The following is a 15,915-nucleotide window of genomic DNA, read 5'->3' as shown; positions in this document are numbered from 1 at the left end:
ACAAATGCACACTTTTTTTCGGCTTAATTTTTATATATATATATTTTCATTAAGAGAACGATTCGCTCCAACTAAGATTACGAATTTTCCTTTTGCGAGATGTGAACATTTAAAGAGACTGAAGTTTTATCATCCAGTTAAAAAATTGGTATTTTTTAAGGTCTGAACACAGATGCAAGCCGCTAGGGGCCAAATCTGGTGAATATTGTGGATGCTCGAACAATTCGAACTATAGTTCATGGATTTTAGCCATTGTCAAAATGCTCTTGTCCTGATCAAAAATATTGTTTCTTCAAGAATTTTTTCCTCCAGCTGGTCAAAAAGGTTACAATAATATTCAGAATCTATTGTTTTACAAGTTTTCAAGTAATCCATAAACAAAATTGTTTTGGCATCTCTGATCCAAGTTTACAACACTCTTTAGCCCCCTATTTTGATTTAGAATCATGGTGATGGGCCTAAGTCACATCCATGGTGATGAATTCAGGTGCAATGTCCACTTTATCTTTTCGAAAACGCTCTAAATATTGTTGAGATAGTCGCATTCGAATGCATTTTTAATCCATTGTTAGCTAATGAATGCGGCACCCATTGTGCACACAGCTTTTTGAAACCCATTACTTCAGCCAAAATATTGCTTACACTGCCCAATGGGATGCCTATTTTTCTACGATTTCTGGTGTTGTTGCTGTTTTTGGACATCTTCAAGGCGTGGATCGTCGTCAAGGCCTGTACGTTCACGTTTAAATTCAGCAACCCATCTTTCTGCTGTACTAATTGATGGCGAAAAGTCCTTACACGCTTTCAACATCATCATCATAGCATCACAGTTCAGGACGAACCATTGCTTCCGTTAGAACTCGCCTCCACGTCACTCGTATTTAAGTGTAGGTCTTACGACAGTTTTGTAAATTTGTAGTTCCGGTTCCTGGAAAGTAATTTCGACTTCATTAACTTTGTATGTGCGAAGCAAGACTTAGTTGCAGCTCGTATCCTGTCTTGTATGGCGACCCTTGAATTCCTTGCGATTACCTTGAATTCTCACTTTTACCCAATTGTTTGCTTAAGTTATACCAATCATTCAATCACTGCTCGATACTTGATTTTTTTCCATTGTAGAAAATACTGTGACACATCGATACTAAATGGCTTGTAAACAAAGACTGAATTGACAGATTAAAAAGAAACTTTGCATACGTTCATACGAAGAGAGCAGCAAAATAACAAAAAAAATTTAGGCTAGTAGCTACGCCTTCTCTTATTGAACTGCAAAACTTATTGAACAACCTAATACATAAAACCTTAACCCTCCGTTGGGCACCCGTGTCTGGCCAGACTGGCTTTTTCGACTTTGGACCTGAATTTAACATATTAAGCTAATGAATTGAGCTTCCAGGTAGCCTTCTAAAATTTAATTTTCTATCGAGATATGAATATACCCTTTTAAGAAGGACCCTCGAACAGGACAAAATAGACCCAACCGAAGGTTATAAATGTTCAACGGAGGGTTAATAAATAATATGCAAAAACCTTCGTCATGAATCACACCGTCCACCGATGATAAGAATCCGCTGGTTAGTTTTTGAGTTAATTAAACGCGTCCAGACAGGCGGTTTTGGGCACTTCAGTTTATAATATTTACGTATAGATATTTATTATATATTATACTAGCATTTCCCAGTGGGCTTCGCACCACCATACATAAAATGTTTTTTTTATATCGCAAGAAATTTTTCATATTAAGTTTTCTTTATAGAACTCGTAAAATGTTTAAACAGTTGAATTAGTTGATTTTTTTCAACATACTTTCTAAAGATGTCACAATAGCCTTTTCTGTACTTTTTTAAAATTTAATTGTGGTGGTCACCTATATAAAGGTAAGGTGAAAGAGCCGATAAAAACTTGTAATTAAACTTTGATTCTTTAATTTCCATTTCAATTTTTTACGCTAAATAAATTATGCTAAAATATATTAAATAAAGTTAAAAATGTTTTTCCAGTTCCTTGAATGCTCCAGTTTTTATTATATTTTCGTCCAAAATTAATATTAACATAATACACTTACAACCACAACAGTACAACAGAAACGCTCATAAGCGGCTGTGTATTTGTTGTTGTTTTTCCCATACAGGCATTTCGTATGAGAGGAAACCATTACTCACATAAAATGTCATAACTCAGGAACGGCTGCACCGATTTCTATCAAACTTCACACAAACCATTACTTCAGAAAAGAAAAGAACTCTAAAATTTTTGTGTCAATCGGTTCGGCGGTTCTTGAGTTATAAGATTACCAAGGAAATGTAACTTCTTTTTATATATATAGATTTATTTTGAGCATACATATGTACATAAATGTTTCTAATTGTTTTCCATTTAACTATTGCATAAAATTATAATTTGAGAGTTCTCTTAAACACTATTGCGTGATAATAAAATAAAACTTAAGAATTGCGTGTGATAAAAATCAATTACGTTTAATTGATTAATTATGCAACATTTTACTTAAAAAGTAGTTTATGATTAATATTAACATTTATTTAAATTCACAAGTTTGGATTTTAAACTAAGTAAATAAATACTAATAGTAGTTATAAATATGTAATCTAAGCCTAAATTTCACATCGGTTGCGCATTCTTTATTTTGCACGTTTCGATTCATTCGAACCATTATCTTTGGATATATTATCTGAACCTTTCCTCTTTCCTTGGGCCTGCACTCTGGTCACAGTAGTTCCTCCGCCACTGAAACGAACACAAAAATACAAATATACGAAATTAAAAAAAAAAATGAGTTGTATCAGTAGAGTCATTGGTTTAATAAATTGGAGCACAGTGGTAAATTAATTAAAAAAAAAAAAAAACTTCAGATTGGGATTCGTATTTATCATGCAAATGTAAGCCAAATGTAGAGTAGATGAAAAATTGTGCTAATAGAAATTGTAAATTATACAAAAATAGTAATAACCGAAACCGGTTCGGACTCACGACCATTTATTTATATGAAAAATTAGCAAACTCCCGGCAAGCGTTGCTCTGCCGTTAAGGCTAAGTACTCCTACGTATGCATGTATTTATCTACATATATACGAAAGCGTAGTGAGCAAAACAATAAGAAATCATATCATAAATGCGTGCGTGTATTACAGCATAATTTTGTTCACGTAACATTTGCATGCAAGCGCATAAAATAATCGAGATGGATATGGTTTGGGGAAAAAGAAATATTATAAATATGTACATTATTTGCTCAGTAGATCACTACAGATCGATATCTCGTAAAGTATGGATCAATAATATAAATATGTGTATTTTTATAAACTTTTTAAAAAATATTGTATATTCGTTATATGAAGAAAACGCGCAACATGTCAGCAAAAAAAAAAAAAAAAATTCTCGCAAATCAACGCAATTTTCGAGCCGCTTAAAACTTTTAAAATTGAATTGGCGGGCTATAAAACTGCATACCCAGAATGTTCGCCAAAACGTTTGGAATTTTGTTGAAAATTTTCCGGAGTTTTATAAATTTTGTACAATGGTTGTTTGTTATGGCTTTTGTAGTAGTTGAACCATGATAAAAAAAATGGAAGGCAGTTGACTTTTCTTGACTAGTATAGGCATTTTGAAGTTTCATATTATGTACAGATTACAAGCAACTTTACCACATTGTTAGTAATAAAATATAAATTACGGTATTGCGGGATGGGTGTTTCTAAAATGTTTAATGCGTCTTACCAAATCACATTGAATAGGTAGTGGCAGCAATTTAAGAAACAAAAAGCGACATTCGAGAATATTTAAAACACATGTCAGAATGAGGCGATTTTTTTAGTGTAAAAATAAATCTTGACAAAACGAAAAAATGATCATTAAGGGAATAAGTTTCCGTCCTTTCTTAGCCAAAGTCTCGAATTATTTAAACAATAAAATAATACATGATAGTATGTGAAGTATGTGCCATTGGAAGCTACAACTTTACTCCATCTTTCATGCAGCATACGGATTCCTCTGACCAAAAATTCGACTTCTTTTGACTTGATCCATTCATTGAGCCAGTTTGCGATACTCTAGTAAGAAGTGCCCCACTCTCCAATAAGGGCTGACTGCATTGATCGGTACAGATGGTAATCCGAAGGTGTAATGTCTGGGGAATACGGCTGGTGGGGCAAGATTCCTGAATTCAGTACCTCTGAATATTTCTGGACCGATTTAGCAGCGTGTGGCCTGGCGTTGTCATGCAGCAAAATTAGTATATCATGTCTACCGTCCCATTCCGGCTGCTTTTCTTTGAGAGCTCAATTCAAACGCATTGGCTGCAGTCGGTAACGATCGCCAGTGATGGTTTCAGATGGTTTAACATTTGAAGTATGAATATATTTTTCTCTGTCGATGGACCTGGCAGGCTTCAACTTTTTCGATGCTTAAGGTTATCATAATAGATCAATTTTTCATCGCCAGTGACAATACGATACAGAAAACCTTTTCTTTTCTGCCGTTCAAGATGCATCTCACACGTCACCAAACGTCTCTCGATATCTCTCTCCTTAAATTGATGTGGCACCCAGTTACTTGCTTTCTGGACCATTCCCACCGCGTGGAAACCTTTACCGACGGTTGATCTGTCAACATCCAACTCTTTAGATATATCATCTCGGGTTCGACATGCGGCTGCACCCAATAATTGTTGTAGTTGAGTATCTTCGAATTTTTTCGGTGCCCCTTCGCGATCTTTATCGCTCACGTCGAAATCGCCACTTTGGAAGCGTCGAAATCTCTCTTTACAAGTTGTATTTGATGGAGCGTGATTACCGTAAATATTGATCAATATACGACACGTTTCAGCTGCACTTTTCTTTAAAAGGTAATAATGAAGCACTACTTCCCGCAAATTCTGTTTTTCGGGACGAATGTAAACATTTTTGAGGTCAGATAAAAAAGGATCATTACGCTTCAAACGAATGTGAGCTACTGCAATCGAGACCTCACATATACACTTTCAAATCACCAATATATTACTAGAGCGAACACAAAAATAGTATCAGCAGCGACACCTCCTTTACCAGGGCGGAAACTTATTCCCATATTATGTACAAAATATATATTAGTAAAGCCGAAATTTCCAAGGTTAAAAGGTTTAAGCTATTAGACATTTTACTTTTCCACGATTATCGCTCAACTAAAAAATGATTTACTGACAGAGTAAACCTCATTTACATACCTCTCTAGTAAAAGCGGTCAGGTAGACATAAACACACTAAAATATCTTACCAAGACATTAAATTAAGATTTAATGATAGATATATGGGCATTATATCGCACTTGTTACGTTAAAGCGTAACAACTCAAAATTTCCAAATTTTAGTTTTTTGCAAGAAAACAATGTACAGTGGTCATCTTTACACACTGTAAAAATCGTTCAGTGGTTTGTCTAATCTTTCGTTAAAAAAACCGTTATGACTCTCTTTTTGTTTTCAGAAAGACTTTTGTCTCAACTAAAGAGTTACATTTTTAGTTGTCTCCAAGTGTTTGAACAAATTTGTGTCACATAAACTGTAACATTTTGAATTGTGCCTGTTTACAACCAAACGGTTTGTTTAAAATATACCACTAAGTGTATAAAAAAATTTCAGAAAACGAGTAACAACTCAAAAATTTTTATTTTAGCGCAACTACTAAACAAATAAGAATGAAACAACCGTTATATTCTTTTCAATGATATTTTCGTGCAATTACATATTTTTTCCTTGTAATATATTATTAATATTTACGGAAACAGTTTTTCGTCTCTACTGAAAATGTTCAGATTTTGAGTTGTTACGCTTTAACGTAACAAGTGCGATATGTGTATCGGGCAATACTCCGAAATGCGTTAAACCTGTTTACCACCAAGCAGCAAGATAATGCGTCATACCAGCACCAATCAAAAAATATCCTAGCAAAAGCATGTTTACCAAATTATAAAATAGAATGAATCAAACACATGCGAGGCTATTACCCAAATTAATATTTTCCTCAAACTCCGTTATCAATATTGACACACATTTCCTGATACCTAACAACAACACGGCGATAATACTCTCCGCATTATACCTAGTTCTCGACATCGCAACTAACTTGGGCTTAACACACACGGAGAAAAATTATCTAAAAATAAACCTTCCTTTACAAATCACGAAAAAATGCCGCGACTATGCTCAGAAAAGGACACTCTTCTGCTATGCTACTTTCAAGAACGCACAACTCTTTACAAGGTTTACCGATGGTTCCAAAACTATAGGTACACCCGAGGCTATACTGGCCTTGATTTTTATTCCCGTTCACAGCAGAAGCCATCGGTATATGTAGCGCGATTACTACCACGAAAACAGCCACGAAAATACTCATCAGCGTATCGGTTCTAAATCAGCTCATAAAGCCCATCGCTAACTCGCGGACAGTGAATCCAATGAGAAACTTATAACGCGTCGAATCGAAAATGTTGAGAAAATATAGTTATTATGGATTCCTTGTCATATAAGTATTCATGGTAACGAGGCAGCAAACGTCTCCGTTTAGTTACATGATCCGGCACTCGAAATGTAACCAACTTTAGACCGCTCGCGCAACTGATGCACGGGCATCAACTGTCTGTTAGTTGGCTAAATGACAGTCTAGAGTATTGTTTACAAGCGATCGGTAGTATTTTGTCGAAAGTAAACGCAAAAAAGAAAATCAGTAATGTATTTCAAACGTAGTAGTGTGATTGCATTATATTTTGCTGGAAAATCACCACCTGCAATTGTTCGTGAGCTCGAGGATCTTAAAGTAAATAAAGTTTTTGTTTATCACACCATTACTCGTTACAATGATACTGGTAGCATTGCGAAACGTCAAAAAGCGCAGAAGCGACTTGAGTAAAATCCCCGACGAAGTGCCAATCAAATGGACAGGCAACTGAAAATATCTGACCGTAGCATCCGCAGCATACTGAAAAATTAAATGAATTGGAGGTACTTTTTCCCAATACGGTTTTTTTTTGACAGATCACGAGTGACTACTATCAAACTAAATACATAATTTTTTTCAGTATTCATTGACATTTAATCATGGAAAGATTTACGCCTCAACAACGTTTACAAACCGTACAGTTGTATTACGAAAATCTACGCTCTGTGAAAAGTGTTCATCGTGTGCTCAGGCCAATTTATGGTTTTCAGCGATGACACCCATTTTTCGTTTAATGGCTAAGTCAATAAGGAAAATTGTCGTATTTGGACTGAAGAGCAACCCGAAGCCATTCAAGAACAGCCATTACATCCATTGAAAACAACCGTTTGGTGCGGCGTATGGACTGAAGGAATCATCGGCCCACATTTCTTCAAAGGCGAGGCTGGCGCTAATGTAATAGTGAATGATAAACGACTCCTGATGCCGGACTTCAGCACGGCGCTACTTGCTACTTGTAAGTGTGGGTATGTAAAGTCTAAATGCCTTGTGGATAAACCAGCTTCGATTGAAGCATTGAAAGCCAAAATTACTAAAGTTATTCACGAGATACCGCTCACTTACCTTTTCGTGGGAGCACCTATGGCAAACTTTCTCTGATTAATGCACGTCTCAAGAATATACGTCAGCATATTATCATTTGTTGAAGCTGTAGATTGTTTCACTGAACTGGGCTGTATTTTAACTGTACCTGATCCAGCAGGTGTTTTTTGCACTTGAACGCCGGAAGAAGATTGTGATGTAATGATGGGAGATAGTCTCTTTTCCATAGATATTGCAGGTTTTCTTGCATCATTTTGCTGTGATTGTGGCACTGTTTTAGATGTAGTTGGCTTTGCCGTGCCATTTTGAGTTTTAGCTGTGGTAACTGTTGACGGCGTACGTCCTTGCGTATTAGTTTTTATTGGTTGCATTGGGAGATTTTGAGGTTTTTTATGAACAATATTTTTATTTTTAGCGGCTACTGCTGATAATAATTTGGGCCCAAGATCGCTTGCGCTTTGCTGATATGAGTTTTGTGTAGGAGTAGGAGAAGCTGATTTCAAAATCGATTCAGATGTTGAGGCTAGTTTAGTTTTTGTCGTTAAAGGTGTCGGTTTTAAAACGGGGCGATTCACTGGTTTTTTGTTCATTTCGAAAAATTTATTTGCTGTATAAGATGGTGAAGGTGTATTTGATTCGGCCGCATTGTTACTGCTTGTAGCGATTTTACTATTGGAGGCATTTTTCGCTTGATTCTTTGATTGGTTAAAATTAGATTTGTTAACACTGGTGCTGGTATTTGTGTTGCTCACGGCTGTTAATGAAATACTTGGTGATATCTCACTGAATTGTTTTGTGACGCTCGTTGAGCCAGGTGGGCTGTTAGTAGGTATGATTTGCATTTCTGAATTGGTGCTTATATTATCACTTGACGTTTTACCGGTTGTATTTTTGTTCGAATAAATGCCACCACTGCTAGATGCACTATTTCCTTTATAAGACTGAAAATTCGGCATGCCGCTGTGTTGAGCATCTTTTGTAGTTTTTGAATTTGGTGTTAATCGATCTTCGACTAAGTTCGTTGCATTTGAGATAACCAGATCGGGTGGAAATGCTCTTTTGGCAGCAACTTGCGGTAGAGGCGAGCTCCGCGCTGCAACAGAATTTCCCACAGAAAAATTGCTTTTGTTCATGACCCCATCGTTTCTTGTGCTTGCATTTAAGGGTAAAGATATATCCGACGAAGGTTTGGCTGATGTTTTATCAGTATGCTGTTTTGGTGGCTGCTGCTCCACTGCTTTTGGTGATGGGCTATTTAAAGACGATAACGCGTTTTTGTCATAACCCATATTGACCGACGGAGAAAACAGAGGATTTCTAAATGCATTCACCGGTGTATTACTAACTTTTGGTTTGTTTAACGAATTTCCATTTCCAGAAAAATCATGCCTATAATTAACAAGGCTTTTCAAACTGTTTTCATACATTTGATAGTCGAAATTTGCCTGCATGTTGTTTGCGGTGGAAGCAGCTGGTGATGGGTAGGTAGGTGAGTTGTGTTGTCGTTGTGGCAATGCAGACGTATTCACATTGTGCGCCAAGTGATTATTGGCGGCACCTAGTCCATACATGCTCAAATCTCCGAGTGCACTGAGTGGATTCGTGTGCAGTGCCGGGCTGTGAATAGGCAAATCTGGAATCAGTGGGTTGGTTGAGACAGATTTTGGCGCATTTTGTGCAAACGGTGAGCTAAATGCTGCACTGCCTAGGGATGTGCTTATATCTGGATAGCCAAACGCGCCCTCCGCAATTCTTTTTCGCATCTCCAAATATTGCTGATTGGATGTGGAGTAGTTGCTCAAATGAGAAAGATATGGCAGGTAGGATGAAAGCGCTGCTGGAGAGTAATTTCCGTAATTGAAAAGCGCCGACATTTGCTATAAAAGTAAAGAAAGCAAAATCATTTAATTTTCCTGTTAAATGAAAAACTGTCAGCAAATACTGGAAGATATTTAAAAATACACATCTATGAAATTTTTCAAACCAACTCATACCGAATAAGTTCTTTTATGGTTCCAAGACATTATTTATGAATAGAAAAGTTAATTATTTATACAAATTATAATATATTATAGAAAATATAAAATAGAATAAATAGGTATATAAACATTTTTAGTGAAATAAAAAGTTCCCATTTTTCGTTAGATTTTTTAGAGAGCCATATTTTAAGATATTTGCGTTCCAAAAAAAAACAGTTTGGTGTTGGTTTGTTGATGTATTGAATGTTACAGCATTACAAAATTGTACTTCACTGTCCTCAATACCCTGGAGCAAGAACCACAAGCCTTCCTGGGCTGAGTACCGGGACATGAAGGTCACGACGGCAACAAACCAGCGGACTGCCTTGCGAAATCAGGCACTAGATCAAAATTTCCATGGACCAGAACTCATTTGCAGACTTACCAAAATCCACATGAAGGCCAGCGATTGGGAAGACAAGGGAATCCTCCGCCACTGAGTGGAAAGGCCAAAACAGAGGCATTTATCATTTTCATAAACTAGGAATTGTAGAAATAAGCGTCTTTCGTTTTTGGGAGCTGGACAACGAAACTTTAAAGCACACCCTGTGCATATCTGCCGCTCTCGGAAGACGAATTCGATGAATTTTTCAAGCGGATGGTAATTGGCTGAAAAATAGATCACTTACGAGGGCAATAGCCAAAAAGAGTGATCAAATCGCAGTGAGCGGCTTTGCTGTGTTTGGTGGAATTGAAAAGGAAACATCCCCTGTGAGCTGTCTTTACCGAATCAAACACTCAATTTGGACCTCTACTGAAAAAAACTGGCAGACTGATGCAAGCGATCCACCAAAAGCTACCAGAATTCGCGAATCAAAAAGGTATTATGTTCCATTAAGACAACGGAAAACCACACATTTTTCTAATGATACCCCGACAGCTCTAAGAGCTTGGATGGGAGGTTCTGTCGCATCCGCCATATAGCGCACACAATGGCACTAAGCGATTATCACATTTTCAAAATTTGCTTGATGATAAAACACTTTCAATCACGTAATTATGAATCTATCAGCAAAATATTGTAAGACGAAAGTTATCGAAAATTTGGCGCGTATTTTATCAACATCGGATAATCGTAAATAAGTTAATTTCATTGGCGAAATAAAGCGAAAAACTGTACAAAACCTTTTATTGGGCTGAATACATGATTGAGCGTGGCCGCCATAGCCGAATGAGTTGTGCGTGATTCTGCCATGAAATAGCCACTCATAAAAAACCATCTACCATTCGGAGGCGGCGTAAAACAGGGCGATTGTAGAACAACATCAAAACGCACACAACAAAGTTGGATGATGAAAAAGTTTATTTATCGCTCAAGGCAATAAGATATGAATATTTTATATTTTTATAATAAAGTAAAAGTTAATCTTACGCATAAGGTAAACTTTAATTATACTTACATTGAACGCGGATAAGGAGGAGCCCAAGTACGAAGAGAATTTAGGCGCTGAAAGATTGCTTTGTACGCTGTAATAAAAAATAAAGATAAGGAAATTTCTGTACTATGGAACAATGAAAATAAAATTTGTGTGATATTTGATAAATTTATAGGAACGGTCTTACCAGATGAGTAGCCATATAATTTATAAAAGAATAGATTAGGTAATAGTGGTTGCGGATTTTAACAGCCATAGTTTGTATAGTATATTGAATTTAAAACCTATAATTTTTTTTTTTAATTTTCGATAAGCACTTTTGACAAAACAATAAAAATAAATAATGAACTATGTTACAAATTTAATGAAAAATATAATTTTTAGCAATAATTTTTGTATTTTACTTATAACGATGGTTACCATGTAGTTACTTAAAAAAAATATGACTTTTTGCACTTAAATGAAAATATTAAAAATACTGTGGATATAACACATACTATCAATGGTTGATTCAAGGGGTAGAACCACCCTGGGTGTTTAAACAAAAATATTTGTTTTGCTTAAATTTAAAGTACTTTGAGGTGTTTCCAATAAAAGTATCTAAAACAATTTGAGAATATATGAATATTTGAATATGGCAGAGAGCATAGATTTTTTTATCTTCTTTTGCGTTTTTCTCGGTACTAATTTTTTTGTTTTGAAATAACTCAAACTGTTTTCAACTGATTGACCTAACAATAGATACCTATCTTTTTATGGTGATTACTTTTCTCGTAATAAAGCTGCATTTTTTCTACCTTGCGCCAGAATTTTCATATTCTTTTTTAAGCATATTCACAGAGTTGCTTGTTCATTTCTCCTACTGTTGCACTCTGACAAATGTGTAGAATTTTCTACCCTATACAAAAAGTGAGAGTGAGCGTTGCGCAGCTGATTTTAATTTATCTGCGTACACGGATTCTTCAAAATATTTCTGCGAAGAATTTAATTGTTGAATTGTTAAATTTTCTTGTTCTAGTCTTATATGAAATAAGCAACATGCGAAGGCATTTTTTCGATAAAAGAAAGCTCTATTAGATACATTCACACAAAGTAACGTAGATTTTTTTAAATTGATTTTTTTTTAAGTGAAACTTCTTAGACGTCGATGGACGAGCAAGAATGGAGAGTAAAATTTCAAGGCCATGCAACGTTTTGGGCATTTACGTTTCGCGAGAGAGAAAAAAGATATAACATAGAGGAAAAAGAGAGAGAGAGCTATACCTTATATATATCTTAGATACACTTTAGACTATTCACGTCTCCCTTTTGTGCGGTCCTTCGTCTTTTCTCCCACTCCTACGCTTAGGCTCTAGTCTAAGTCGTACGACGTTACTCGTATTGTAGGAGCAAGAGAGAACCACGTATACATTATATACCCGGCGTTAGAATATAACAGAGAGAGAAAGAGACTGACGCGTAAACGTAAAGCCATATTACTATAGTAGAGCGAAAGAGAGCAACATATTGTTAGAATATGATAGATAGTATTGCGTATGCGCGTTCCTTGTCTATGCACGTTATAGCGTTAGACGCTATATGTGCGCACGCCACGCTTATATCATACATCGGAGCGAGAGAGAGAGCAACGTATAGTTAGAATACGACAGATCGTATTGTGCGTGCTGTGGCAGTTCGCGTTGGCGACAGACGCTATATATACGTATTTGATATACCACGTATATTATTTTTTTGTAAATTTTGTCTATTTGTATTCTCTGCAAATGTTGTGAATTTATTTAGATATATATTCTTTCTCTCTCCATCTCTCATTCTCTCTCGGGTCTCTTCTCTCCCTCTCTCTCTCTCTCTCTCTCATTCTCTCTCGGGTCTCTTCTCTCCCTCTTTCTTTGTATGCCTTGAAAGTTTCACTTCTGTTATGTGTACTACGCCACACGCACTATTTTTAATTATAAATGTTTAACTATTTTAGTAAAAAAATATTTAAAGTGCTGTTACTTGTGTAACATTTTTTTTTGGTTTTAAAAACCTACCTCATTCTGTACATATGTAATTTATAAAATTTTTAAGTCTTTATTTACTTATTTCAGATGCAAATTACGTGTCTACAGTTTTGTGCTTTTTACGTCCAGCATGAAGTAGTGTTTCGGAAAAACTGTCTCACGAGGACCCAATTAAAAATTTTATTTTGGTTTTTGGAAATATGTGTTTTGAAGTTCATTAAATGTATTAGACGCTAATAAATGTGAAAAAGTTTGACGTCTAATAATTTCGTAAAAGAAAGAATTAGTAATCGTTTAATTTTCAAGCCATCAGGATGGCCTTACCCCTTAAAGATAAAGGTGACTTTTTTTGAAAGTTTTTAAAAGATGACTGTAATCTCCAAATATGTAACGTATTATTTCACTTTCAATCAATTATATACATATATATATGTATATTTCTTCTCCAATTTCTGGAGTGCTTCTTGATGATATTTTTTGTGAGAATCTTTTTCATGGCAGAAATACACTCGAAAAATTGTCATTTCCTGGTGTTTCATGCCTACATTGGTTTTCCTACTTTTCTACCAAATAGTAGATACGCACCCATTTGGCTATAGCGACCGCCAAATGTAATGCATTAATTTGCTTATAAATTTTCGAACTGAACCAATTGCTAACAGCTAACCATTACCACTTCCTTGTTTTGTTTTAAAAACTAACATTGAGATTTCTAGATGTACCCAACACACAAATAAGGCATCAAAGAAATTATTTACTGTTAATTTTGGATCAACATGGGTGAAGGCTGCCAAGTAGCGAGTTCCTATAGAACTATCATTCCATTATATCAGGGTTGTATGGCCACTGTGGACATAAAACATGAAATGATATAAAGTCGTTTTCTAAAAGATGTCGTCCCTCAGTGGGCAATGGTAAACCTCTGAATGCATTTGTGCTATGACAAAGTTAATAAAATAAAAAAAATAAAAATTGCCATTCGGAGGTGGCATAAGGCTATAGGATAATACTAAGATGCAAACAAAGCGAGGGCGCCAAACCAAATTTGCGCCAATTATAATAAACAGAAATGCAGTAGCAACAAAGCAGTACCTTCCTAATTAAAAGTGTTTACGTCTGCTTTATTGTGCTCGCTCAATCACTTAGACAGTGGCGTTAATCGGGATTACCGGCGCAGTTAATTCAGATTACAATTGTGGTGTGACACGGATTATATATATTTATATAATTGGCACGTACACCCTTTTTTGGGTGTTTAGCCGAGCTCCTCCTCCTATTTATGGCGTGCGTCTTGATGTTGTTCCACAAATGGAGGGACCTACAATTTCAAGTCGACTCCGAACGGCGAATATTTTGTATGAGGAACCTTTTAATGACAGAAATACACTCGGAGGTTTGTCATTGCCTGTCGAGGGACGACCGCTATTAGAAAAAAACTTTTTCTTAATTTTTGGTATTTCACCGAGATTCCAAATGGTAGTCACGCACCAACCCATTCGGCTCCGGCGACCGCCGACGCGGATTAGCTAACCGTTAATTTGCTTATTGTAATCGCAAGTTACAAGTACGGGTATTTCATCTGGCCTGATACTAAGAAATAGTTATTTATTAAAAAAAATCGTAAATTGCAATTTTTCAAACTGCTCCGATTAACGCCGCCGTCTGTCTAGGATATAAGACAAAACCGACAAAAAACTGGACAAAATGTATCTGGTTGAAATTTTCAGCAAACGAACAATAATACCCAGTTTTCTTCAATTAACAAAACTAAATCGAATTTTTTTAATAACTATGTTTCATTACTCACTCATCCGGATTTGGCATTTCACGAATTTCTGCAAAAGATCATTACTTAATATTTTAGCGAAAATTTTAACACAAATACCATTATACCTGAATTTAATTGTTGATCTCGCTCATATGCAGCCCAAGCATCCTGCTTTTCTTGTTCGCTTAGTTCTTGTTCTACTTTATTCTCTAGAAGGCTGTCATGTTCATGATATTTATAGACTAATTGCGGATAATTCAGTATTAGACTCGCTAAAATACTATCCTGTGGGCAATCCGGCATTGGCCGATTTTCATAATCTGGCAAAGTTAGGCTACAAGAATATATATATTTTTTTAATTCAGTGAATTACTTGAATTGAAAATTATAGTCTACCTGTATAATTCAGTTAACTCCGCCATGCTATAATGCCGATCAATTTGCTGTTCATCGACAACTCTGAAACTCATTGCTTGCTTAGTGACAGATCTTGAATACACTTTTTCTTCCATTGTACCCTAAATATACAGAAAGAAATAATATTTTATAAGTAATGTTAGCCGTGTTTTTTACGCGCATATGCATCTTCGTATACAGCAAAAACACGAACTTAGACAATTGTCTATAATTCATAAAAAGATTTGGCATCACTGTTCAAAAAATATGAAATCAATATTGATTGAAGTAAATTACGAACTGAAAAATGCCAGAGGTAAAGAAAGTTTTCAGCTACTAGAAAAATGCGTATTTATAAGCTTGTTCGAGGCACGTAATAAAAGCGGCAATACTGCTGCACTGATGACAATTTGCAACACTGTTGCAATTGCTTAACTGATACTTTTCTGATGTTGGGCAAACAAAAAAATTTTGATGCCGATTTATTTGTATTCGCGTGCAATTATTTTCAGAATTCTGAAAGTGCGTTGCACCTTATCAACGTACGTCTCCTCTGTTGATATTTCGTCTAATATTTACGGTCGATAAATTGCAGATTGCAAAAAAGCTGATAAAACTACATAACAAAACCAAGGATGATCCGATTTGCTATTTAGCTATGGTGAAAAAGAAAATTGTGAGGAGAACTTTGGCTGCCATGTTACTTGTAGATTCGGCAGCCGAATTCTGTACGACCATTTCACATGTATTCACACACTCGTCCAATCATTCGTTGCTCAGCTAGCAACGAAGCAACATGAGTGAAGGTTGTGTTGATTCGTTTTCAT

General features: G+C 35.8%; 1 protein-coding gene across 1 annotated transcript in view; it reads right to left on the bottom strand.

The window, feature by feature from the left end:
• Positions 1 to 2,451: 2,451 nt before the first annotated feature.
• The window catches only part of LOC129247046 (transcriptional regulator ATRX-like), a 32,259-nt gene continuing 18,795 nt past the window's right edge, over positions 2,452 to 15,915 (bottom strand). The window contains exons 15-20 of the mRNA XM_054885913.1: positions 15,089 to 15,210; positions 14,818 to 15,026; positions 14,732 to 14,759; positions 10,946 to 11,012; positions 7,549 to 9,404; positions 2,452 to 2,745 (exon numbers count right to left, since the gene is read on the bottom strand). Coding sequence (XP_054741888.1) covers positions 2,640 to 2,745; positions 7,549 to 9,404; positions 10,946 to 11,012; positions 14,732 to 14,759; positions 14,818 to 15,026; positions 15,089 to 15,210 — 2,388 coding nt within the window. The 3' untranslated portion in view covers positions 2,452 to 2,639. The remainder of the gene's footprint in view (positions 2,746 to 7,548; positions 9,405 to 10,945; positions 11,013 to 14,731; positions 14,760 to 14,817; positions 15,027 to 15,088; positions 15,211 to 15,915) is intronic.

The sequence above is a fragment of the Anastrepha obliqua genome, chromosome 5 (genome assembly GCF_027943255.1).
Source record: "Anastrepha obliqua isolate idAnaObli1 chromosome 5, idAnaObli1_1.0, whole genome shotgun sequence".
In the NCBI taxonomy this organism is placed as follows: domain Eukaryota; kingdom Metazoa; phylum Arthropoda; class Insecta; order Diptera; family Tephritidae; genus Anastrepha; species Anastrepha obliqua.
The sequence above is the reverse complement of the archived record's forward strand: the minus strand, read 5'-3'. Positions and strand labels throughout refer to the sequence as shown.